The 25,942-nt window shown below is 37.9% G+C and overlaps 3 protein-coding genes and 1 long non-coding RNA gene across 6 annotated transcripts; 2 read left to right on the top strand and 2 right to left on the bottom strand.

Annotated features, from left to right (window-relative positions):
• LOC18789459 (elongation factor 1-alpha) lies at positions 934-3,946 on the top strand. Its single transcript, XM_007222067.2, has 3 exons — positions 934-1,070; positions 1,617-2,098; positions 2,709-3,946. The coding sequence occupies exons 2-3, from the start codon at positions 1,637-1,639 to the stop codon at positions 3,588-3,590; spliced, it is 1,344 nt and encodes a 447-aa protein (XP_007222129.1). The 5' UTR covers positions 934-1,070; positions 1,617-1,636; the 3' UTR covers positions 3,591-3,946.
• On the top strand, positions 6,246-10,858 carry LOC18791062 (UV radiation resistance associated protein). Of its 3 annotated transcripts, none has more exons than XM_020555199.1 (6): positions 6,246-6,614; positions 7,503-7,709; positions 8,217-8,397; positions 9,459-9,607; positions 9,849-10,076; positions 10,575-10,858. In XM_020555199.1, the coding sequence occupies exons 1-6, from the start codon at positions 6,435-6,437 to the stop codon at positions 10,689-10,691; spliced, it is 1,062 nt and encodes a 353-aa protein (XP_020410788.1). In that variant the 5' UTR covers positions 6,246-6,434; the 3' UTR covers positions 10,692-10,858. The 3 variants fall into 3 exon arrangements, with proteins under 3 accessions (XP_020410788.1, XP_020410789.1, XP_020410790.1); XM_020555200.1 differs by having other exon boundaries at positions 6,512-6,614; positions 7,469-7,709; positions 10,575-10,805; XM_020555201.1 differs by having other exon boundaries at positions 6,525-6,614; positions 7,481-7,709; positions 10,575-10,805.
• LOC109948330 lies at positions 11,540-13,422 on the bottom strand. The gene is made up of 2 exons (XR_002270983.1): positions 13,002-13,422; positions 11,540-12,226 (listed from the first exon to the last, which is right to left on the bottom strand). It is a non-coding gene; the product is annotated as an uncharacterized LOC109948330 (long non-coding RNA).
• On the bottom strand, positions 22,234-25,259 carry LOC109946606 (transcription initiation factor TFIID subunit 1-like). Its single transcript, XM_020554957.1, is given in 3 exon segments — positions 22,234-22,688; positions 22,690-23,106; positions 23,109-25,259. Coding segments are annotated over 3 exon segments (2,847 nt in total). The 5' UTR covers positions 25,245-25,259; the 3' UTR covers positions 22,234-22,394.

Genomic DNA, 25,942 nt, shown 5'->3' with positions numbered 1-25,942 from the left:
AGCCAATAATGTAAGGATATTAATTTTAAGGTTGTGTGTTTACCCATATTTAAAAGTGATTGAAAAAAATTGTCAAGGCCCCAAATCACGGAGCCCAAAATATAACTAAGCCTTTGGAAAAGCTTGGCTCATTTTTTTTGATAGATCGAACCAGTGTGGGTTTCACACTTATTATTAATTTGTTATAAATATTTTAGTCATTTTCGTTGGAAATTTACTAAAATTTAACCACATTCATTATATTTTTTTTTGTTGAGGATTTGTTCTATTGAAATAGGTGATAGTATACTAAATTCACACACACTAACGGATACTAGAAAATTTGAACTTAGAACCTGGAGGAAGCAATTATTCCAAATCACTATACTAATAGATCATTTGCCATTGATTTCAATTTAAAGGAGCCTTGAGCCTTTATAACAAAAATTCTTTACACATGTTGTAACCAAAAAAAATAAAATAAAAATTCTTAACACATGCAACCAAACATCCAATCTTCTTTTACTTTTCTTTTCATCAACCAACCACACACATAAATACTTAATGATATACGTTACACTATCATTAGATGTCCAAGTATTATTTGTTATTTATTGGGTGAATCTCATTAAATTTTTTATTTTTAAAGTCTAGGGCTCAGAGTTTTAGTTTAAAGGAAATTAAACGATCAAAATTTCAATTTGAGACGAAATTGAAAGTGGGGATCCGACTCCTACAGACACGGGATTCGCCAGTTTGGCCATTTCTGACAATTTTCTAAGCACCATTATTAATTAGCACTAAACCAAAACCGGCCAAATATTAAGGAAAAAAAAAATTCCTATATTCACGTTGACTTCTTACTTGATCAGCAATCCAGGATGGCAAACTCGTCATTTCGAGTACGACTCAGGGGCAGCGTTGTAAACCAACAAAACGGCAGGCATTAGGTCTCTCAAAGCAAACCCTAGATATTTCCCCGACTCTCTCAGCCTATAAATAAGTCACGTAGCGCTTCTCAAACCCTGCCTTCTCTTACTCACTGCCTCTGCCGCTCTGCTTGAACCTAGCGTTTGAGCTTCAGATCTGTGGTATTTTCCTCTTCACTCTCGTATATTGCTCTCTTTTACTTTGTAGATCTTAGATTTGTATTCGTTTTCATCTGTGCTCTTGATTTCATTTTTGCTCACCTGTGTTTTGTTCTCGGCTCGTTTTGTTGCATGCTTTTCTAGTTTGTTCTTGATAATAATCTGAGAAACTTGATGGTCTTAACTTAGTCTGTTATATAATAGATCGATTTCTTAAAACCAATCTGAAGTGTTATAGGTTTTCACAGTGTAGTAGAGTTAATATTTTTACTGAACAAAAGGACTTGATTTTGGGATTACCTCGTTATTGTCTTCGATTAAGTTATTCTGTTCATCGGATTAAATGCTATGATTAATCTTGCTGAGATTTTTTTTCCAAGATTTTTAGAAATTATATGTTTGTTTAATAATTTAAAAGTTATTATAATATATATATATATATGTTTCTTGTAATTGTGGTCTTCAGAATTTTGAAATGTGTTGTTGTTATTTGGGATTTTATTTTCAACAGTTTCTTTGTTTTCTGAGATCTAATAGTTGATTTCACAGGTAAATTTTAATCGCTTATAATGGGCAAAGAAAAGTTTCACATCAACATCGTGGTCATTGGCCATGTCGACTCTGGAAAATCGACCACAACTGGTCATCTTATCTACAAGCTTGGAGGTATTGACAAGCGTGTCATTGAGAGGTTCGAGAAGGAAGCTGCTGAGATGAACAAAAGGTCATTCAAGTACGCCTGGGTGCTTGACAAGCTTAAGGCTGAGCGTGAGCGTGGTATCACCATTGATATTGCCTTGTGGAAGTTTGAGACCACCAAGTACTACTGCACAGTCATTGATGCCCCAGGACATCGTGACTTTATCAAGAACATGATTACTGGAACCTCACAGGCTGACTGTGCTGTTCTCATCATCGATTCCACCACTGGTGGTTTTGAAGCTGGTATCTCCAAGGATGGCCAGACCCGTGAGCATGCCCTTCTTGCTTTCACCCTTGGTGTGAAGCAGATGATTTGCTGCTGTAACAAGGTATAAAAACCGCTAATGCTATATGATTTAATTCTCATATGTTAGAACTGAGTTTTTGCTAGCAGCTGGTTCTGTCTGATAAAGGGATACTCCTGTAGTTCAAATGCACTGTTGGTTGTTGGGATTTGCATTTGTGGACATCGATGGTGTCCGGAACTAGGGGTAGTGTCCACTTTATTAGAAGATGTTTATGTTTATGTATTGGAGGGATTGCCTGGTGGCATAGTTCTCTGTGAACTATTGAGGGTTCGATTCCCTCTCTCTTCTTTTTGTTGGTTTGGGTCCGCGTCTTTTAAGCAATTCACTGCAATGTTTTGATATGCCTCACAGTGCTGTTATGATTTTGTTAAGTTTTACAGAATAGCTAATGCTTTATTGTTTTGTGTCACATATTGTTAAATATCTAAGTGCTTTTGCCTATTGCATATGGTTACATTTATGCTTCCATTCTGGGTCTCTGGTATTATTATTTGATCACTGATAGTGGATGTATTCCTTTCTGTTTTTACATTTTACATCCTGTGTTGTTGGTTGTGGTTTCTTTGTACAAATTGCACTGAAGTCTTGTTTTTTTAACTTGTTTGTATTCTGTTGTTATTGCTACTTGTAGATGGATGCCACTACTCCCAAGTACTCCAAGGCAAGGTACGATGAAATCGTGAAGGAAGTCTCATCCTATCTGAAGAAGGTTGGGTACAACCCGGACAAAATTGCCTTTGTTCCCATCTCTGGGTTCGAGGGTGACAACATGATTGAGAGATCCACCAACCTTGACTGGTACAAGGGACCAACCCTTCTTGAGGCTCTTGACTTGATCAATGAGCCCAAGAGGCCCTCAGACAAGCCTCTCCGTCTACCACTTCAGGATGTGTACAAGATTGGTGGTATTGGAACTGTGCCAGTGGGCCGTGTTGAGACCGGTATTATCAAGCCTGGTATGGTTGTCACTTTTGGACCAACTGGGCTCACCACTGAAGTTAAGTCTGTAGAGATGCATCATGAGGCCCTTCAGGAGGCACTGCCTGGTGACAATGTCGGATTCAATGTTAAGAATGTTGCTGTGAAGGATCTCAAGCGTGGTTTCGTTGCATCTAACTCCAAGGATGATCCCGCCAGGGAGGCTGCGAACTTCACATCCCAGGTCATCATCATGAACCACCCTGGTCAGATTGGTAACGGATATGCTCCAGTTCTTGATTGCCACACTTCTCACATTGCTGTGAAGTTCGGTGAGATCCTCACCAAGATTGACAGGAGGTCTGGTAAGGAGATTGAGAAGGAGCCCAAATTTTTGAAGAACGGAGATGCAGGTATGGTGAAGATGCTTCCCACCAAGCCCATGGTTGTGGAGACTTTCTCTGAGTACCCTCCATTGGGTCGTTTTGCTGTCCGTGACATGCGTCAGACTGTTGCTGTTGGTGTTATCAAGAGCGTGGAGAAGAAGGATCCCAGTGGTGCCAAGGTCACCAAGTCTGCTGCCAAGAAGAAGTGAAGAATAATGTCACAGTATCAAAATTTCAATGATGCAAACTTATGCATTGCTTTTAAAGACTCATATTTAAGTTGTGTGTTTTTAAATTGTTTAGCCAGTTTAGTCTGTAGTTCTTTTGCTTCTGCTAGTTCTCTGGGCTCCATCTCCGGTGTATGCGCTCAGAACTGGGTGCTGGACAGGCGGTGGTGACACATTGCTGGTTTATGTTTGAGTCAATTCCGCCTTTTTAAGGAGGGATGTTGAGAGTTGAGGACTATTTAATTTTCAAGTTTTGTTGCGTCTGTCGAATGGATAATTTTTTCAACCTTATATATTTGGCTTTGGAGTATTTTTAATTCTTGGTTTGATGGATCCAACTACTGTCGAGTCATCTGAGTTTTGGTTATTTCTTGAGATAATATTGTATATATCCTTGAGTGGATATCTTGTGGCCTTTATTAAAGCATGTTCATTATACTCTTGGTGGTATTCGAATTGGGATGCTCCAAATTGGAGCCTCCAATTGGTTTCTGGTTGGTTTGTCATTATTATATCAGCTTTGCTTCCCATTCCGTTCACAACTTTGGAACCCTAAACGGTGTATTAACAGTAGTCAGAATCAACTTTAACATATGCCGGATCACTCTCTTTTATGGAAGTTATGATTTTCGAAACGATGGTCTTTTTCAATTGAGATTCTGAAAATGATGGACTTTGTTTGAGATGAACAAAAGGTCATTCAAGTACACCATTGTATTGGTGCGAGTTTGTTTTGCTCTATATGGGTTTCTGCTTATGGCTTTGGGCCAGCTTGGTAACTCTTGGGTCATTTGTTGAGGTTCGTCATATATGTTTACCTCTTGTTCCCCATTGAAAGTTGTATTGACCCGCAAGAATTCTATTGTGAGGGACTTATATATAGTCTTTAGGTGAAGTTTTATCTCTTAATCATTGGATCATACTTATTAATTTAATCAAACGATTAATTAATTTGATCGAACGGTTAAGAAATAGAGTCTCACCTAAGGGCCATATATATAACCCTCACTATAGAATGACTATTGTGACCCGTGCCCTTTGGAGATTTTTATGCCTTCAGTGACTGTTGAAAACGACGATTTTCATGAATGAAATATTTCCCTATCGTTTAATCACTTGCAAAATATGATTAACTCTTTTTTGAAACACCAAGCATTGTTTAAGAGATATAATGAGTTTTTGTAAGATCCCACATCAACCAACGGAGAGGGGGTGATGTGCCTTATATGTGCACACCCGCATCCATCTAGCACGAGGCCTTTTGGGAGCTCACTGGCTTCGGAGTCGTAGGAATTCCGAAGTTAAGCGAGTTGGGGCCCAGAGCAATCTCAGGATGGGTGACCCACTGGGAAGTTACTCGTAAGCTCCTAGAAACAAAACCATGCGGGCAGAGAGGGGGCCCAAAGCGGACAATATCATGCTACGGCGGAGTTGATCCCGGGACGTGACAATTTGGTATCAGAGCCACTCTGCCGTGTAGTGCGAGTGTGCCGACGAGGACGTCGGGCCCTTAAGGGGGGTGGATTGTAAGATTCCACATCGACCAACGGAGAGGGGGTGATGTGCCTTATATGTGCACACCTGCATCCATCTAGCACGAGGCCTTTTGGGAGCTCACTGGCTTCGGAGTCGTAGGCCGAACTCCGAAGTTAAGCGAGTTGGGGGCTAGAGCAATCCCAGGATGGGTGACCCGCTGGGAAGTTGCTCGTGAGCTCCTAGAAACAAAACCGTGTGGGTCAGAGAGGGGGGCCCAAAGCGGACAATATCGTACTACGGCGGAGCCGATTTCGGGATGTCACAGTTTTACCGAACAAAGTAAAAATAAGTGCTCAATCATAATTTAAAGTTGTCCATGATTTTTTTTTTCTTTCTTAAATTTATAAATGACAACTAGTTAGATGTAATTTAAAGTTGAAATCTATCACATCTAAATTTTAATTTTTTTTTCTTTTTCATATAGATATTCTAAGTTTTTTTTTTGTTTATAAATCAAAGAAGGATATTGTTATATGTTCATTTATAAATTCTGACTTTTATTTTTCGAGTTTATTTTCTGCTTCAAACTTATGGAGAAATTATACTGTGATACGGTACTACCATGTGGCAGTGTCATGTGGTAGTATGGACTAATAAAATTATGACATCTGGCATTACTGTTATTAGAGAGAGAGAGGAGGTTCATTAAAACGACTGTTAACGCCGTTTACTCTCTTCCTCTTTTTTTAATTTTTTTTTCTGTTTCTTTCAAAGCAAAGTAACCCTAACACGTGAATTACATTTTATGAATACTCCAATGACAATTCACGTGTTAGGGTTACTTTGCTTTGAAAGAAACATTTAAAAAAAAAAAAAGAGAGGAAGAGAGTAAACGGCGTTAACAGTCGTTCTAATGAAACTCCTCTCTTTCTAATAACAGTAATGCTAGATATCATAATTTTATTAGTCCGTACTACCACATTGCCGTGGTAATACCGTATCACAATATAATTTCTCGAAAGAAGAAGAAAAAGAGAATTGATTTTTATAGGCTGTATCCTATGCAACCGGGTGAACTTTACTGCAGAGATCTGATTTATACTGAAATGACATTTATATCCTCGTCTGAATAACTTCCAGTCTTCCTTCCACTTGTCATTCTTTGCCTAACCAACCCTTCTTTCAAAGTGGTCTAAGAAACAAATTTTCCCGAGAAAAAAAAAAGGAAACCATAACATTTTCCCCAGAAAATGAGTTCTGAACCCTAACTGGCGACTCTGAGACGATGATGTCGATCCCGTGGCCCCGTCTCAAATTCGAACCACAACAAAATTCTCTCTCCTTTTCTTAATGGAACGAGACCGAACCCTGTCCGCAGAGCCGAAGAAGAGCGATCCCGAAAATGTGAAGGTGATCGAATGGGAAGAATTCGAGCAAGAGCTTGTGAGGTTGTGGAGTCTTTCTTCTGCGCTCAGCGAAGCTCAGGAGAAGAAACAGAGTCTTCAGCGGAAGCTCGAATCTCTCATTGAGGTAGGGTTTTAGTGGATGCTTCGTGCTCTTGATATTGATGTTAGTTGTATTATAGTCTTAAGTTCTGAAAAAAAAAGTGAGTGAATAGGGATATTTAATTTTATTTTTTGTGCAGTTACAAATTGGAGTTAAAAAGTTCTTCAGTTACCTATTTAGATGTAACTGGGTTTAGTTACTAAATTAGCAGATTTAGAGGGAAAAATTAGAATTGTTCAGGTGTTCGTAGGTAAAAGAAATTTCTTTTTTAGCTGAGCCACTGGTATGCGGATTTAATTTGGTTTCTGAGGGCATGGATATATAAATATTCTTTTTTAGATTAGTTTAATCTAGTTTCAGCTAAACTGGTGGTACGAGGCTATTGAGGACCTTGTAAGTTGAGTCATTTGGGCTATTAAACTTTCCTCTCTTTTTTGCCGAGTTGATGTAAGAAAAGAACATGCATTAAATTTACATTTACTCAGTGTCAGAATTTTTATACTAGTTTCTTATTTGTTTGTGCTGTCTCATTTCTTGTTCGTCTATCAAATAAAGCATTGCAGCGTAGTTTGTATACTTCAATCTTCAGAAATTAGTAAAAGTGCCTTACTGTCTCTGGTTTCTGCTGGTTAGTATTTACAATAATAAAAATGTTGCTTAGTTGACCCAAATTTTAAGTCAAGGAAAAATAGAGTTATTGAGTTTGTTAGTAACTATATAAAGGAATTAAAAAAATGTAAAGGGTTCCTCATCCCCCTCCCTTGACTGTGCATTGGCTTTTGGTTAGGGCATTTAAAGGAGTTGGGACTAATTGAAAGTGTATTCTGGTTGTGCACTAAGTTGTCATTGACATATTGTGTTGTTACTTAATTGATTAGCCCGCGGGTTAGCGGGCGGCAATATTGTTGGCAGGTTGAAGCTGAGTCATTGAGTCGATCAAATGAGCTTGAGGAGATGCACCAGAAATTGGAGGCTAGAAAAATGGTGTTGGGAAACATGTCGAGGCATTCTATGCTTGCTGTGGAAGATACTAAAAAGAAAGAGGAGCAGCTTAGTATAGAGCTTAGGTCACTATTGGTTGCTGGGACGGCTCTATCAGTTGCTAGGAAGCGGTTGGAGGTAGAATTGATTATAACTATTATGTACCAAACAGTGGTTGGGTGAAAGAGAACTTATTAGCTTGTGAAATATAAACTCTAGTTTCTTTTGGATTAGCCGTCTTGAGAAGCAAAAATTTCTCGCATTGCATTTTTTTTTCTTCCAAAAATTCCATTGCAGTTAATTTAAGTTATACCATTAATAAGGAATGTATATATGACTAGTGTAAATTACTTATATTGGGTCATTTTTGAATTGAAAGTTTCTTTCATTGTTGGTAAACTAGTAGTTGTTGTGCATATGTACACATATGTTCTATTCTTTTGTTTCATTTCATCAATTCTTTGTTTGACTCTTATTTTCTATTGGCTTTGCTTTGATCCATTTCAATTCAAAACTCATCATGCTATACTTTTCTTAAAAACCTTTAATTTTTCTTCTCTATGTGCCTTTTCAAGGTTAATGGTTACTGTTAAACTTTAGTTTTTGATATATGCTGGTAAAAATCTGATTGTACTTTCATTACAGGAATCAAATCGGCTACTTTCCACAGAAAAGGGGTATGTTCGTCTTAAAAACTTGCAAAAGATGCTAAGAAGGAGACAACAACATATGATATCACAAGTTTCATTGCTCTATCCAGTAAAGTTCACTATGGGTCCTGCACAAGAACAGGAACTTGATTCATTTCCTAACACTAGTAGATCAGGTATATGCTAGCGAGTTGTACCTTGTGATATTTATTTCATGTTGTACAAGACCTTGTTTAATTTTTGCAATCTTAAAAAAGAGTAGCCGTAGTAGAATCAATAATTACCCATATGACTAATGGAAGGAAAAAAGGGGCTAATAGTTCAAGCAATTACTACAGCTCCTTCCTAGTTATTTATCCACATTCATGAAATTTTGGATATCATGGCAATATTTTCTATCTCAACTATATATATATATATATATTATATTTCCCATGTGCTTAATTTGTACAAGTGCTCAGGAATTTATGGGGTTATGTACTGGTAATTTTTTTTCCCCAGAATCTCAGTCCTTATTTCCTTTATTAAAAGCTTGTTTCTTTGGAGTTCTCTAGATAGTCTAAATTACGTTCTTGACCTCGATCTCTATCTAAAATATGGGCAATTTCCTTATGATATTGCTAGTCGGGATTGCGGGATAGTTCTTAAGTGAACGTAAGCATTCAAATGTCCTGTGGCATTTGATAGTTACGTTATTTTTGTTTTTGTTTTTTTTCTTTCCATCCAAGGCTTAGGATTTGGAGTTTGGGCTTACCCCCTAAACCTAACCTTAGAGCTAAATTTTAAACCGTAACCTCTAAACTCTATTAGGCTCTAAAGAATAAACTCTGTTGCAACTTGTAAATGAAAACTTTAAAGAAAAGGAAAAATATATCACTTTTCAAACAGCGGGGCTGTCCACATTGTGGATCTTCGCTCTTGAAGTTTTTTGCGTATATCGTATTTGTATCTATGTATTTATTTATATATTCAAAATATGTATCATGATCTTATACTGTCTATATTGCTTTGTATATTTAATGATTTTCACTGTTATTATTTATTTTATTTGATATAATTATACATTCTTAAGGTTTTGTTGGCCAGACAGTTCCGCAATATCCATTTTCAGGTTTATTTTCTTGTGTAGAGTATTTATTGCGAAAAAATTAATATATTCGTGGTGTCAAGGCTAATAACCTCTTGTAATGTATTGTGCTGTGCTCTGATACTTGGATTATATTTTTCTTCAATACAGGTAATTCTGCTCGATTTAAACCTGCAAATCAAGGAACATTGACAATTTTGGGTCTCCATTTAACTATGCTGCCTTTTAAAATGATGAGTTTTTTCACCAACAAGAAGGAGGTTCAGAAGTCTGCAACTGCCCTGGGATATGTCGGTCATGTGCGTAGTACTTTTTCTTTGCTTGATATAAACTATAAAGTTGTCAATTCATACATGATAAATTTAGATGATTCTACTTTAAAATGCTATAATATTTTCCTGTGCCAGAAGAAATTTATATTCGTTCAGTAACAGTTATGCGGTCATATTGAAGTACATTTTTTTGGGGGCAATTTGTTTTGTTTGTTTAGCCATAGTTGTTTCAAATAAAAATGCTCTATTATATTGATTTTGAATGCAGGCTGTCTTACTTATAGCTTCCTACTTAAAAGTTCCATTGCGTTATCCATTGCGCTTGGGTGGTTCACATTCCTATATTATTGATTATGGACCATCCGTAGAGGCTACTTCATCTGATTTGTCATCAAATACAGTGGTTTCCACAGATGTGAAGCATGTGGAGTTCCCTCTCTTTTTAGATGGTCAAGACACAACGAGAGCGGCATATGCTGTATTCTTACTAAACAAGGTGCAATTTTCTTCATATCTTTTCATGGGCTCCATAACACCTATTGAGACTAGAATAGTTTCGTTAGTTTGCGTATGGTTATAATATTTTCATTCGTTTGATCTTTGTGCATTTGTGTGTATTAAAGTTCTCCTTTTGAATCTTTTTTTTTTTGGGAATGGTAACCGTGGTAACTCAATAATTTAGAACGAGCACGAGGTTTTCCCTGAAACCAAATTGATGTAGGAATAGAGAGAGAAGGTAGAAGAGACAACAAAATCTTGCTGCTCCTTAACCCACTCAAATCTGGCATTGTACTTCCAGCATTTACATCTGCATGTTGCCTTGACAAAGATACTTTTTTTGTTTTTAAAATTCCGCTTCTGTTAGTGAGTGAAGGAATTTTTTTTGGGGGTTTTGTTTTGCTTTATTTAATTTCTTAACCATTAAATGTCACGGTTTTGTTGCATTTTATCTATACTTAGTTGACCTTAGCATATTTTTTTGGGTGTGATGTAGGATTTAGAGCAGCTTTTGAATTACATTGGTGTTAAGAGCTTAGGACCACGCCATGTCCTGGCCAATTTGAAGGAGCTTGTAAGGACCATTCAATCTGTAGATTATATAGATACGTGATCTCTCAAATACCAGTTTTGGCTGTAAGTTAATGTCAACTTTGTAAATGTACTATTTGTATTCTTACCTTGGTGCAAGTTTTTAGTGGAGCACCTTGCCTTTTATTTATACCAATCCAGAATTTTGAATATTGATAGGAAATACGAATTTAATCCTAATTGGTGTTACCAATCCATACAAAGCATAACACATGAAGTGACAAATTTGTACGGTATTAATATTAATATGCTTAGCATATACTTGTGAAAACAAATACAAGGATTGGTGTCATTCATCGGATATTACTCTCGTACTTGTAGCGTTCTAAAGAAAGCCCATTCCTAATTTATGAACCCTCAATTGGAAATCCCAACACTTAAAAAAATGTGATGAATACAGATCTGCAAAGGGTGAGAAATATGTAACTGCAACTCTCCAGAGAAGTTTTCCTTGTTTTCTTCTTGCGATGTTTGTATAAGTCATAACTATTCTTCCCAACAATGCATGCATTCAATCTTGGACTAACCAGTTTAATCGTACATAGTGGGAGGAACGGGAATCAAGTCATACTTGTAAGATTTGCAAATCTATCTATGTGGTCCCTCAGATTTCAAAAGTCATCATTTGGTCCTCCACATTGCTTTGACAAGTCTCCCTCAAGATTTCAAAAGTCATCATTTGGTCCTCCACACATAGCTTTGACAAAGGTGCCCCTAAAGTTGTGGTCACGTGATGAAATTTGACGGATTGAACGGCAAAGACAAAACTGATGCGAGGAGCATGAGGTTGAGGATCGCATTATTTGATTTGCAATGTAGAGGACCAAAAATGATTGACTTGTGGAAGGTGAGGATGTAAAACCCCCTGGAAATAACAATTGCGCATCGAGTTCATAATAGGGAGCTCGCAAAGCTCAACATTTAACCTAGCCAGGGTCATATCCAAAAATACAAAGACCGATGAAAAGCTTGGTTCAAATGTTACAGCAGAAAAGAGAAGTTCAACAAATTCACACCTTCAAAATCCACAAGTTCATAAAATGGTGAATGGAACTAACTACAACAAAACTTGTTAAAGGTCAACTTTCATTCCTAAGCGACCAATTCATCTGCTCCTTATCACAATGCTCCAAGAAAGCATCAATGTCGTTCATAAGATCTTGATCGTCTCGAACTCCATCGTCCACCAAGTTTAAAAACTCAGTCAAATCTATAATTCCATTGCTATACCTTTGCAGTTGCTTTAGGAATTCGACGAACTTGTCTTTACCAAGTTTCTCTCTAACCTTTTTGAAGAGAAGAAAGCCTCTATCATATATGCTCTTTTTTAACTTCTCTTGAGCATCCTTGAAATGTTTGACTCCTTGTACTTGATTCAGTACGTAGGCCAAGGCATTTTCTCTTGGATTATTTTCCATCTTGATCTTCTTTCCGTTTCTCAGAAAATTTCCCGGCAAACGAATGCGGGAAATTTTCTTTTTCAGGACAGGATATCAAGGAGAGAAATTTAGTGCCCTGGTTCCTCACTGATGCCTTGGTTCATCACACTGATGCAACCTGCCATATGAAGTTAGAAAGACTTTTAGGGAATAGCAACCAATAACAAAAAAAATTTAAATAATTTTGTATGTATTGTTGAAACGGGATACACCTCTCTCTCTCTCTAATCACATTATATGACACATGATGAGGGATGGAGGGAGTTTTAGGAGAGGGATTTGTTTTGCAAGAAGAGACAGATAGCTTATGAACAAGCGAACACACTGTTTCTAGAAAACACTAAAATCTCATAACGAATAAACAAAATAAATGGTTCTGATCACTGAACTACAATGCATGCGTGCCCGACAAACCATCTCTATTTCTAGAGAACCAGATGAACAGAAATTCCTCTCCTGAAGAGTCCTAGGTAAAGCTTAAAAGTAAACCTCCACTCCACCTCCAACCGATGAGGTTTTGAAATTTGAAGACGAACCCCACTGTGGTAATTGCACCACATGAGGGCCCCACTCATCCTTAGCCCTACGAATTTAAAAGACCCGCATATCCCAGCGGCCCCAGTCCCAATTTTTATATCGTAAATTTAGCAGCACTCAAACTTGATTATAAAAAATTAACAATATTTATCAAATACCCTAATAGGTATATACCCAGAAAATAAAAGACAAAAAGAAAAACCCTAATAGACAAAGTGAAAGCATTAGCGTGCTGCAAGTGTGTTAAAAATCAAATCTTGCATACAAAGAAATCAATTATATACCCTTCTCTTCTTGAAATTCGAGAGAGAAAGGCACAAGAGAGAGAGAAAGAAAGAGAGTGAGTGAGAGATCACCTGGTAAGAGAGAGGAGAGAGAGCACGAAAGACAGTTACAGTGGGGAGCCGAGAGAGAAGGGTTCTGTTCTGATCGTTTTAGACTTGAAAGAGGAGAAGAGAGGGAGGGGTGGGAAGTGGGTTTTTAGTTTTTTTATTTTTTGGTGTTTCTTTTGGGTAAGTGGGTATTTATGAGCGGCTTCCTTGTTTTCTTTGTTTCCCAATCTTGTTAGGAATTAGTAGCCGTTAACTTCTTCGTGGCCAGTTATGGGCTCCCCTTGGATTTTTCACTTATTTGGTTTCAGATTCTGGGCTCTGTAACTTTTGGTTTTATTTGGTTTTGGGCTTTTGAAAAGAAAGTCTTATTTTTGTACACTTGCATACATTGACACGCCTTTTGAGGTTTTCCATGTGTGCATTGACACCCCCTTGACGATGTGATGGGAGGAAGGAAGGTAATATTTTCTGGATGATGTGGACGTACCACCTCCTCGAGTGTATTGACCCTTGTCACTCCCTCTAACTAGATTGTTAATGAAAATTTTCACTGGATAAAAAAGAACAAATCAAGCAACAGTAATTGATTAAAGAAAACAACAATCGACCTAAAAAAAAATTAGTAAACTTGTTTTTTACACAACCTAAACGGATATGAGACAAATTTATTATTAGAAAAAATAAAGAGGTACACGTACTCAGATCGACATAAAGAGCCAAAAGAGATAAAACAAAACTCCAACCTGTGACTCCCATGATATACAACTGATCTTGATCACAGAGATTCTAGCAACCATGATTATGGCGATGAAGGTGTTAGCTATGCTAGTGGTAATGATGGCTGTGGTGCAGGACTCCTGTGCAGTTGTATACAAGAATGGAGAGCCTACTGGATGGACTACCATTGATAACATTGACTACAAAAAATGGCCTACCTCGAGGACTTTCCATGGTGACATTATAAGTGAGTTTAATTTTTTTTTTTCTTTTTCCAGTTTCTTCTTCGATTTCCTCTTTAGTATGATTTTAGCTAAAACCTTACTTGAATATGTCTTACAAGGTTTATATCTAGGATTAATTCTTTGTTGGCGTTTTGATGTGAAGCTGTGAATTTGGTCATATTCAAGTAAGAATCACACATATAGAACAAATTCGTAGTCTCTCAACATATAAGCATTCATTTTAACTGTATATATTTTTTTGTTTCTTTGGAATTTTCAAATTTAATTAATTGTGTGGTATATCACTCATATTTCTAATTGAATAAGAGGATTTAATAACACGAACCGAAAATTATAAGGATCTAGATCCTCTTCTTTTCTTAGCTATGGTTACTCATTTGAATCCCAATAGTTCATTAGAAATCCAAGGATGTAATTCATTTTTGAGTTGTGTTACTAAAAGAGAGGATTTCTAGAACAAGGAGATGATTGACATCCAAAATTAGTAAATGCAAACCCTTTGTTTGGTTCTCCATGATATGCCCCTGTAAAGGACGCAATTTTTTTTTTTTTTCTATAACCTAAGCGTGCCTTAGATTGGATAAGTCACTCGATTATGCAAGGTATGTTGAAGAAAAAAATGAAGGCCAACTTCCAAATTTGTTCAAGTTGAAGGTAGAAGATGGATTAGTCACAAAGGAAACTGGAGAGCAATATACCCCTTTGTGGACACTCCCCCAGTCCTAACAATCATTCTCCAAAAATTCAACAGCAGCAAACCCCACTATATTGCATTTCACTTCAGTTGTTATTATGAATGTTCCTATTAGAATCGGTGAATGGTTATATGAAACATGTAGGATATGAGAATGAGAAGTAAAGAAGAATGTTCAGTTGTTTTTCATTTTCATTTTATTTCTATCTCGCTTCCAACATGGCTCACCATTTTGCAGAAATTCCAACTCACCCACAGGGCTATGGAGGTTTGAAGGATGAAAGGGCACTCATGAGGAGGAAGTGGACTGTGGACGCCATTCAGCAATATTATGATCACGAGAGAACCATTTTCTTGACATTCTCCAGAACAGGCATCACTCGCGAACATGAAATCATACACTTCTTCACTAGGTATGTGTGTGTGTGTATATATATATATATATATATATATATATATATATATAAATGCATGCATGCATGCATTATCAATCGATGGCTTGTTATATATCGGTTTTGCATAAATAAATAAATAAATATATATATATATATATATATACACGAACTTTAGTACGTATGCAATTTTCGTATTAGTTAATTCCTTCATCATTAATTAACATTGGTTTTCTTTTTAAAATTGATAGTACATTTGGAGAAATTGAAGCTGTGTACTGTATATGCAAGGAGGCAGGGAACGTCGCTATGCCTCCCTTGTGTTTCGTTGTGCTTCCACTGTTGCAGCTGTCCTTAATGGTGAAGAAAAGGTCGTATTTTATATTAATGGAAGGGAAGTTAGGGCCAGGAAATATAACCTAGTAGAATAATACGTCTTCCCCAAGTTTGTATACCAGATCACAACCAATAAGTTCTTCATTGCTAGAATTGGGAACTGCAGCTCTTGCAGCCCACTACATATAATCTTCCCTAAACTATTATATAGTTTTCAAGTAGTATGAACTTGACAAAATATGGAATTGTGAGAAATGTGTATGAAACAAGTTACGTTCAAGTTTTCCTCCGAATCGAAGAAATGGAAGTTAATTAGATTACAAACACTTTTTTGTACCCCAATCCCTCTGTTACCCTACTAGACACTTCTTGGTCATTTTGTTCACCTTTTTTGTTGGCCTATTTTTACTTTATTACTCATACAACTGTGACAATTTTAAAAAGGAAACTGATTTCCCCACTCCCCTTTTATCCACTTACACTCCTTTTTACTTTTTAATATTTTTTATTCACTTTTGTTCTCTTTTATTCTTTCTCTTTCCTATTCTACCCTTATCTTACTTCACTTTTATATTATTATTTTTCCACTTGCACTTCATTTTTAATATACATATTTTTCAATGGATAGATGAATTCTTTAAAATTTTACAAAACAAAACAAAAATATTTTCCCCAGCCCCAACAACCCCCCTCTCTCCGTCAGCCCCCTCCTCCTTCCATCTCTGCACTCAGGCCCACCACCCCATTACCACCCTCACCATCCACCACTGCACTACCCCTAGCCCTAACAACATCAATGGCTCGGACTCCCTCGACTCCTTTTCTCTACTCCTCTCTCTGCAAATTCAAAAACCAAAATTTTATTTTTCATCTCCAAAGCCAACTTTCTCTATTTCATCTCCAAAAGCAACATCAGTCAAAATCATGTTTTATTCCCACCAAATTCTCAAATGTCACTGACTTGTTGTCCTTCCTTGTAACATTTCTACTAAGTGATAACAAAGAGAAATTTCTAATGCTTGGGTCTGAAGCTTTTCGCTTCAAGGAGCTTTACACTCTGTGATTCAGCTAAACCAATTAAAGCTTTCTCAACCCACCCCCATGCCGCACCCCACACAGCCACCCACCCACCGATAGCCATCGCTGCCCCAACGTAGCCAACCACAAACGACCTTATCGCCCCACCTATAGCCACAGTCAAACCCCAAAACTTTAAAAAAAAAACCTGGATGGTTTTTGAAGAAAGAGGGGGGAAGAGAGAAAAAGAGGGAGAGAAAATGAGAAGGGGTGGGCTTGGTTGTTGTTGAAGAAAGAGGGGGGAAGAGAGAAACAGGGGAGAGAGAACACGGAAGGGTGGGTGTGTAAGGGAGAAGAGAAAGAGCGTGGCTAGGGTTTGGATATTATGTTTTTTGGTTTCAAAATATTATTTTTAAAGAATTATGTATTATTTTTTTTCACACATCAACACCAAAGTGAGTATTTCACTTGCCATGTCATCAAGGGTAAAATAGGAAAGAGAAAGAATAATAAAGAAAAAAATTGATTAAAAAGTATTAAAAAAACAAAAGGGAGTGTAAGTGGAGAAAAAAGGAGTGGGAAAATCAGCTCCCTTTTAAAAATACTTAAAAGTGTGTAAGCTTTACAAGTTACAAGTGATGATTGATGTCACATCTCAAGATCGGCTCCGCTGTAGCATAATATTGTCCACTTTGGGCCTCCCTCTCTGCCCTCATGGTTTTGTTTATGGGAACTCATGAGCAACTTCCCAGTGAGTCACTCATCTTGGGATTGCTCTAGCCCAAACTAGCTTAACTTCGGAGCTCCCAAAAGGCCTTGTGCTAGATGGAGGTGGGCATGTACATATAAGACACATCACCCCATCTCCATTGGTCGATGTGGGATGTTACAATCCATCCCCCTTAGGGCCCCGATGTCTTCGTCGGCACACTTGCACTACACGGCAGAGTGGCTCTGATACCGAATTGTCACATCCCGGGATCGGCTCTGCCGTAGCACAATATTGTCCGCTTTGGACCCCCCTCTTTGCCCTCACGGTTTTGATTCTGAGAACTCATGAGCAACTTTCCAGTGAATTACCCATCCTGAGATTACTCTAGCCCAAACTCGCTTAACTTCAGAGTTCCTATGACTCTGAAGCCAGCTTCCAAAAAGCCTTGTGTGCTAGATGGAGTTGGGCACATTAAGGTACATCACCCCTTCTCCGTTGGTCGATGTGAGATGTTACAACTGAGGAGAGAGAATTCAGAAATTTTGAATTAGGTGTTCTAGCTAGGTAGTTATGAAGATTCAGTTTATGGTAGGATGAATTTCTATTTTCTTTTATTTATTTTAGTTGGGTATTTAGAAGAGCAATTGATCAGCAACAAGGAATTTCGGGTTTTATTGAGAAGAGCAAACGATACACTCATTTCTAGCAGTTCGCTGTGTAATTGGAGTGTGTGTTTTTTTTTTTTTTTTTTTTTTTTTTTTCTGGGGAAACCGAAAGTCATATTCTTTGCCTCCCGAAAGATTAAAAATTGGTAATGCATAAACCCGACGCTCTGTTTCTTATTTTATTTTATTTTTTTAAAATTTGGGTGAGCATATGGGAAGTCCATTTGCTTTCAACTACTTTAATATCTCCAGCTTTCTCCTGCGTTGAGGTACTAATTCTTTTCCAAGTGATGTCTTTTATTTTTTTACGAGTGATATCTTTTTCATGTCCATTGGCAATCGTTTGGTAGCATTTGGTTCTATATATAATTATAAGACAGATTTACTTATAGCTGCATTGCTTTGTTGTAGATGGAGGATCAACGAAGATGGGAGGAGTTGCACATTGACTGTCTCGTGAATATTTTTGGTAGAGTTGGCTTGGTCTTGCTGCTTTGTGATGTCCCTTTTGTTTGCAAGTCATGGTACAGAGCAAGCACCAATCCATTATGCTGAGTATTGATTTTCCAGAAGTAAAAGTATTTGACCCTTCAGTTGCGGAGGTCCTTCCTTTCTTGACAACTCCTACCCTCTTAAGAAAGTTTCAATTTTTATATGGAATTAGTAGGGAATTTTTTTCTGTCACTGTTTTTATAATGTTTGTCATTAGCTGTAGCAACGGTATTGTTACTTTTCTCAAGCTACCTGGGTGGTGCACTGAAGAAGCCTTGATGTTTGTTGCAGATTTGTAAGTCTAAATCTCAAGATTACTTAAGTTCAATGTAATATAATTGTTTTGCTAGTGTTTATATGTTGACTTTAATTATCTTTGCAGCTGTCCTTGCCTCAATTCTTTGTCGGTGGCTGAAGAACTCTTGTATGAAACTAGATGCATATTTCCAGAACTCATAAAAATTTGGAGGAGCTTTCTTTGGGAGGCAGCTATAATCTTGTGAAAATCATTGAGCAGATCAGCATTAACTGCAAGAACTTTTATAGCTGCCTCCCAAAATTTGTCCACATACGTATCAGTTCTGAAATAATTTGTGAATGCTCAAACAATAATTCTTCGGTGAAAGGCAACCAAGACACCAGCAAACAAAGTTACAAAACTAAGGTTAATTTCGGGGTGCCAACGAAAGAGACTACATCTATCGAAACACATGTACATTAAGGTACTTAAAAGAAAACTTACGAATCAATAGGCTGCTTGAGAAAAGTAGAATTATATGATAAAACCCGGTGACAGAACAATTACTTTTATTTCGATATTCATTTTGAAATCTTCTTGTATGGGTAGGAGATTTAGTCATAAAACCAAAAGGCTCAGTAATTTTAGGATCACTTGCTTTACTTCTAGAAAATCGATACTTAGCCATCATGAAGGATTGAGGCTTTCTGTTTATTGAAAATGTTAGTTTACTGAGAAGAAACTAAGCAAAATCATCAGCATTCAAACGAAAGCAGCTAGAATCTATTAAATCCTAAAAAGAAGAACAAACTTAAACAACAACAGAAAACCCTACTTTCAAGACAATAGCAGACAATCCATCACTCTAACTCGTTGATGCCCATTGCTTGTCACTATCATCAGTATATATTTCAACATACATTCAAATATACATAACCTGCATTTTCTGCTCACTAGTGCCTGACAATCTCAAGGATATGCTGATATCTATAACTTGCATTGGGCAGATATACAATTTCTCATTAAGTTATAACTTATAATTAAAGGAGTTTTATCATACTCACTTAACACAACAAATTGACAGACATTATTGAAATGAGCAAACATTTCAATGAGGAAAAGACAACTCAAGGCAGTGGCGGACGCACGTTGGGACAAGAGGGGTCAGACGACCCCTTGGAATGCAGGAGATCTAGCCGTGGACTCCACCAGCGACCCCTTGGCCGTTAGCTGAGCGACCCCTTGTGTGCAAGGTGCTCGATGAAAGTCCCCTGTGGGCTTGCCTTGCGCTGCTCTCTAAACTTTTTCCAGACGCAGCTGCTCGGATCTGGCAGCACCACGACTTGAATTTTTTTTGGGTTGCAGAGGCAGCGAAGAAGATGATGTCGGTGATTTGCCTAGCTTATGCCTCATTTTAGTTTAAACTCACCGTTTCACTAGTTCTAGGTTTTTAAAAAAAGTCTGGGCCATGTATAAGTCTGGCCCAAATGTTTATTAATAACCTGTAGGTCTTTTTAAAAGGTTTGGCCCAAATGTTTTTTAATTAAACCTTTTAGTCTATACCCAGTGACATATTTAACTAATATATTAGTACAATAGCAATTTATAAAAATTTCGAAGTTTTTACACTGTGACCCCTTGGCTCGAGAATCCTGGATCCGCCACTGACTCAAGGAGTACCTTTTCTGAATATTGTCAGATGATGAAACACAAACTTGCCGAGCAAACATATTGATCATTTCATCCACCTCCTGTCTTGATACTTCATTTATGTCTCCAATCTGCAGATTAGGTAATAGTAATTTCATGTTAAAATTTTTTTGTGAAGTGATCCAACAGGAAATGTTGTTTGAATCCAATTTTACCTTATTTAGTAGTAAGGATTCTTCCTCGGTGGCTCTTTCAAGAGCAGTTGTGACAAAAGTGAGAAAAGAACCAAGCAAACTCTGGGAGGAGTTGTCGTCGGTGTGGTGAAGTGAACGTGTCGTTTGGGAGAGAACCAAGAGAGAAGAGAATAAGGCGGGAAACAGGGAGAGGAATGGAATTAGATGAATTAAGAGTCTCATGATCTCTTCTTTCTATGGACCTGACTTGTGCTTCACTGCTTCGGCTTCCCAATCTCAAGCTCAAATTTGCAGCTAAATTTTTTCAATTTCGGGTTTCAAACTCTCAGTCAATCCGCTAGGCGGCTAGGCGGCCGCCTAGGCGGGTTGGGTCTTTTCTCGGTGCTGAACCCCGGAGGACGAAGCAGTGACTGCGAGTGCAAGTTCCGTCATCTGCGAGTGCAAGATTCGTGTTCGTTGGAATATATTTAAAGAGTATCGCCATGCGGCTATACCTTTAATATTCGAACAGATTTGAAGAGTATAGCCGCTCGGCTATACACTTTAAATATACAATTTTGTCATATTATTTTGGAAAAGGCCAAATTTACTTATTATTTTAGGGTTTGGGGCTAAAATACAAAAAACATGAGAAGAAAGTTCCAACTGCACATCATATCTCATTGAAAAATCTACAAATTACTGTCCAACTTCTTAAATTACCGTGACAAGAAGATGAACTAGGTATGCACAATGCTGGAAGATGGTGATAGCTCCCTTTAGAAGGCATAAGGTAGTTCTTTGTTAATAAGTTACAAAAATATGGAATGCAAAGTTCTTCACCATATAAAATCAGATCCACCTCGATACAGTCATATCAATGGATAATGCCAAGTATATTAAGCAGCTGCTTTTTGTACTTGTGTATTTGCTTTGTCTGCACATCAAACATTGCATCTAAACTAGCCTGCAGTTGAAAGTGTTAATAAATTTCAGTGTAATCTATTAGACATACCTTCAAGACCAAAGAGAAAAAGATGAACAGGATAGAAGTTCAAAGAACTTTTGACCAAACCTTCATCTTGATGATGAACTTGTTTGATTAATATCATTTCTGAGTTGTTTTGTATGTGGCAGATGTAGTCTGACCAAATTTGTTAGGTAGGGGTGTTGTATTGGCTAGTGGTAATTGAGCATATGTGTATGAGAGTTGAGCTTGAAGAATTTAAACCATGTGTGAAGAATAGTTGTAGTTCTTGAGGTTATATCATCATAATCCCCTCTCTGAAATATGCATTGTGGTGATGCAGTTGTTAAAAGAGGAATAAATAAGGAGGTTAAGAAAGAAGCTTGTTCCAAAAGCACCGCGATGCTCTACTTACAGTCCTTTCATTCCCAAAAGTTAAAACTTGATCTGGTTGTAGGTTCATTATGCATACGCCTGCTCTCTTCAAGTTTCTTACATGTCTAGAGCTATTTATAACATTTTGGAATGACCACCCTAGCTGCTTTTGTTTGAATGCTGATGATTTTGCTTAGTTTCTTCTCAGTAAACTGACTTTTTCAATAAACAGAAAGCCATCAGGCTTGAAGTAGAGCAACTGATCCTAAAATTACTGAGCTTTTAGTTTTTATGACTAAATCTCCTACCCTTACAAGAAGATTTCAAAATGAATATTGAATTAAAAGTAGTTATTCTGTCACCGGGTTTTATCATATAATTCTACTTTTCTCAAGCAGCCTGTTGATTCTTAAGTTTTCTTTTAAGTATCTTAATGTACATGTGTTTCGATAGGTGTAGAGTCAGTTTCTTTGTCACCCTGAAATATTCACAAATTATTTCAGAACTGATACGTATGTGGCGAAATTTTGGGTTCTTTTTGGGAGGCAGCTATAATTTTAGGAAGAAATAAAGTCTTATTTCAAAGATGGTATTATTGGTTAAATGATTGTTATGCAAATTACAACTCACAGTCACAAATTTACAGAAGAGATGCAACTACTTTCTTTCATTGATGCTTCTGACATCTGAGATGAAGTCAAAGTTGCCTATTTTCTTTTTGCAAATAGACCTGATGATCATGATCTAAATCAGTAGTTTTTTCGGAAGTTTAATTACAATTTTCTTATGACATCGATGTGGCTCTTTCTTTGCTTCCGCAGATGGCCCTTGCTGTTGGGAACTTTCCACCTCTTCTCTATCTGTATTTGCTGGTGCCTGTATAACTACAGTTGCCTTTTGTGATTCAGTATCATGGTTCACACTAGGGGGTTCAACTGGCACATTTTCAGACTTTATTTTGTTAGGGCCACATTTGAATTTCAATCTAGGAAGCTTTGTGCTCAGACCAAGGTTTTCAACCTGGGAAGCTTCAACCACCCGAAATTTTCGTTGCAGAGCTTTTAGGTATCATCTCCTTTGCCCTTGTTTTCGGCTGAGATTGACAAGATGGATTAAGAGTAGCCGATTTTTGAGAAGCTCTATCGATATCTTCTCCATGCATATACTTGGGGCAGTTCTTGTTTGTTCTCATGTGTCCAGGCTGATCACATGCTCCACAGTTGAAACTCTGTCTCGCTGACTTCTTCTCCTGAAACCCCTTATCTCCATTTATTGATATTATCAGTTTCTTATTCATCAGACCGGTATCTTCAGTAGCATAATTATTTCTAATTCCTTTACATTTTCCGGTCTTGTTTCTTTTGGGAAGATTACCAGTAACTTTTGCATCTCCAACTGGATTCTCTTTTGAAGTATAGGATCCCTTAGCTTTGGCTGCACCAATGATTTGCTTCACTGGCCTCTCTGGATTTCGATACCAAAACATGTTTGCGAGCCGGGAGCCAACCCTGCTTCCTCCACAAATCTTACTTTCTTCTTCTTCCTCGCAGTCTTATCATCATCCATGAGCAGCCTGCTTTGTTCAGTTGCTTCATCTTCAATTTCCTCTTCTGTCAGAGGGATGGATAGCTGGCTTCTCTTTTTAAGCCCTTTGACACCATCCGGTTTATCATGCTTGGATTCATGGTCATCTCCCAGGCCTAGACCTTCTTGATCACATTCTTCTGCATCAAGCAGACTTTCCAAATAGCCTGCAAAAGAACCTAGATCGCCATTATTTCCTTCACAGCCATTCTCATTTTCATCCCCACCTATGGCTGAAGAAAAACTCTGAACTTTGACCCCAGATGCAGCTTGCTCACTGGAAAGCTTGCTTATCATTGCAATCCGATGCCATCTAGTCTGCCTCGCAATCAGTTCATCAGAAACACCGAATCTAAGAAGAACCTCTCGTGCAGCCTCCATGCTTAGTCTGCGCGGATCAGTATGATCTGCTCCAGTAACAGTGGTGCGTCCTCGACAAGCAGCAGACTTTTTCTTCCCCAGTGCAGGTTGGGATTGATAAACCTTTATGCCTCTCGCTGTGTGTTTATGCCTCTTGCTCTTTGAATAATATCTATCACTTGCAACATCTTGCCAACCAAATTGACCTTCATTATCTATCAGCTCAAAAGAATCTCCATTGCTCGGCTTTAGAGGGCGAGATACCATCATGGCCATTGAATGAAGCCTTTGATGTTCACTGTCCTTGTTATCCAAAACCTCAAAAAGCATTTGCTCATCTTGAAGATCTATGACAAGCTTTGGCTTCTCAGTAGGTGTATCACTATCAGGGTCCCATATTATTTGGTCTAACCAAGATCCTTCCAGCATGTCCCGGTTTTGTGAAGCAAGTTTGCGAATTAATTGCCTCGCACCATCACTCTGTTGAAGCTTCTCACCAGCATTCTGCCTTGTACCGTCTGCACTGACATCCACGTCTAGGCTCAAAATTTGGGGATGGCATCTGCTTGCTGAGAAAGTAAGTGATGAATTACTAGATGAGCTATTATGCAGCATATTTTGTGGCCCATTATCAGGTTCTGTGTCATTTTTAACTGAGGCTTCATGATCAGGTCCTGATATTTCACAACTCTCAACGTCACTGTCGCTTGCTATAGGAGAATTGCCCCAAACAATTCCATCTGCCCAGTCTTGTTGATCAAGAGGGAAAAATTTAGAAACCAAAGGTGATTGCCTTTCCCTTTCCTCAGAAACATGTACTGTTAGATCCTGTTTCATTGGTTCAGCAACAAAACACGAGTCTTTTAATTTTGTGAAGTTCGAATCATCATCCTTGAATGAGGACACTGAGATGCCATGTTTCACTGTCAAAGACTGAAATCCTGGCAAGAATGCCTCTTCTTCGTCGTCTTCAACAATATCATCAGAAACATCCATGGATTTCGTATGCCTATGTTTAGGAGCGGAGTAGCTAAGCCTATCATGATCTGCACCAAAGATTTCCGAAAATCGTAAGATAGCCAATCCATCTTCTATGCATAGAACTGGCAGTGGAGTGGGAGTTAAAGTGCAACTTTTATCCGAAAACACTTGACCCTCCTCAGCTGGTAAATAAATAGTTTGAACATCAACATCAACATCAACTTTGTTTTCAGTTGCAACCACATGATCATGTTCCACTTGCTCTTCAATTTCCTCCTCATCATAATTTTCATCATCAAACACAGAACCCGTGGTGGTAGTGGGCACCAAAGAAGCCAATGGGACTTGATCAACATAAAGATCATATTCGTTTCTGGGCAACAAGGGGTCATGGTCCTCCTCCTTAAAATCCTCATCAAAATCAAAATAATCAACTGCATTGTCAGCCTTGTTACCATCATATTCTTGTTCAACATCCGTATGATCTAGTTTTATCAAAGATGGGCCGAGCTTGTCAGAAAACGCAGCAAGATGTTCCTTTGCATCGTCGTCAAGATAATCGACGTCAAGATCACCAGATTCATTGACATTGCCAAACATGAACCCCAGAAATCGATTACCCCTACCAAACTCCTCGTAAACTTCCTCATCACACGAATCGTAACCCATGTTGTTCTTCCTCCCTCGCGCCCTCTGCTTTCTTCAGGCCTGTTAGGGATTGCTGCTGGAGCCTTAAAAGTATCCTCTTTTTTGCCCCAATTTTTACTTTCAAAGGTGCTTGGCAAAAGGGTATATGTATATATACATCTATATATGTATCTGCTTCATGAAGAATCGGTGGTCTTCTCACACAAATGTTGGGATTTAGCAAGTAAAAGCGTTCGTTGCTCTCCATTAGGGTTTTGAGTGAAGAGCGAGAGGAGGTCTCTGCCTCTGGGCTGAGCGTTGTGGAGAAAACTGAGAAATTAGAGGCCCAGAAATTTGGAAGCCTGCGAGGGCCCAATATAAGAAATTCTGATCTCTCACTCACGCGAGGGCCCAATTTTTTATTTTTTATTTTTGTTTCATCAATAATTATTGGGGACCTCTTTCAAAATTACAATGTTTCGTTGATGACAATGCGGGATAATCGGTACAAGTTCATAGAGGAAATGGAATCCGAATTCCTCTATCTGTTTTTTATTATATCTAATGTTATGTATAATATGTAAATGTGGTTTATGTTAATTGACCAGTGAATTCGTTCTCTTGCAATCAAAGTCTTGTGGGTAACAAAGTTATGAGATATCAAAGACTGAAAATAAGCTACATTCCACAACAGTCCACTCCTTATTGTATTTAATTCATGCAGCAAGGCTAATTAGTTT

The sequence above is a fragment of the Prunus persica genome, chromosome G1, assembly GCF_000346465.2.
Source record: "Prunus persica cultivar Lovell chromosome G1, Prunus_persica_NCBIv2, whole genome shotgun sequence".
NCBI classification, from domain to species: Eukaryota; Viridiplantae; Streptophyta; class Magnoliopsida; order Rosales; family Rosaceae; genus Prunus; species Prunus persica.
The sequence above is the reverse complement of the archived record's forward strand: the minus strand, read 5'-3'. Positions and strand labels throughout refer to the sequence as shown.

Coding starts and splice junctions, on each gene's coding strand:
- LOC18789459 (XM_007222067.2), top strand. CDS start 1,637: ATGGGCAAAGAAAAGTTTCACATCAACATCGTGGTCATTGGCCATGTC. Junction 2,099..2,708: donor TGATTTGCTGCTGTAACAAG/GTATAAAAACCG, acceptor TGCTACTTGTAG/ATGGATGCCACTACTCCCAA.
- LOC18791062 (XM_020555199.1), top strand. CDS start 6,435: ATGGAACGAGACCGAACCCTGTCCGCAGAGCCGAAGAAGAGCGATCCC. Junction 7,710..8,216: donor TTGCTAGGAAGCGGTTGGAG/GTAGAATTGATT, acceptor CTTTCATTACAG/GAATCAAATCGGCTACTTTC. Junction 8,398..9,458: donor TCCTAACACTAGTAGATCAG/GTATATGCTAGC, acceptor TCTTCAATACAG/GTAATTCTGCTCGATTTAAA.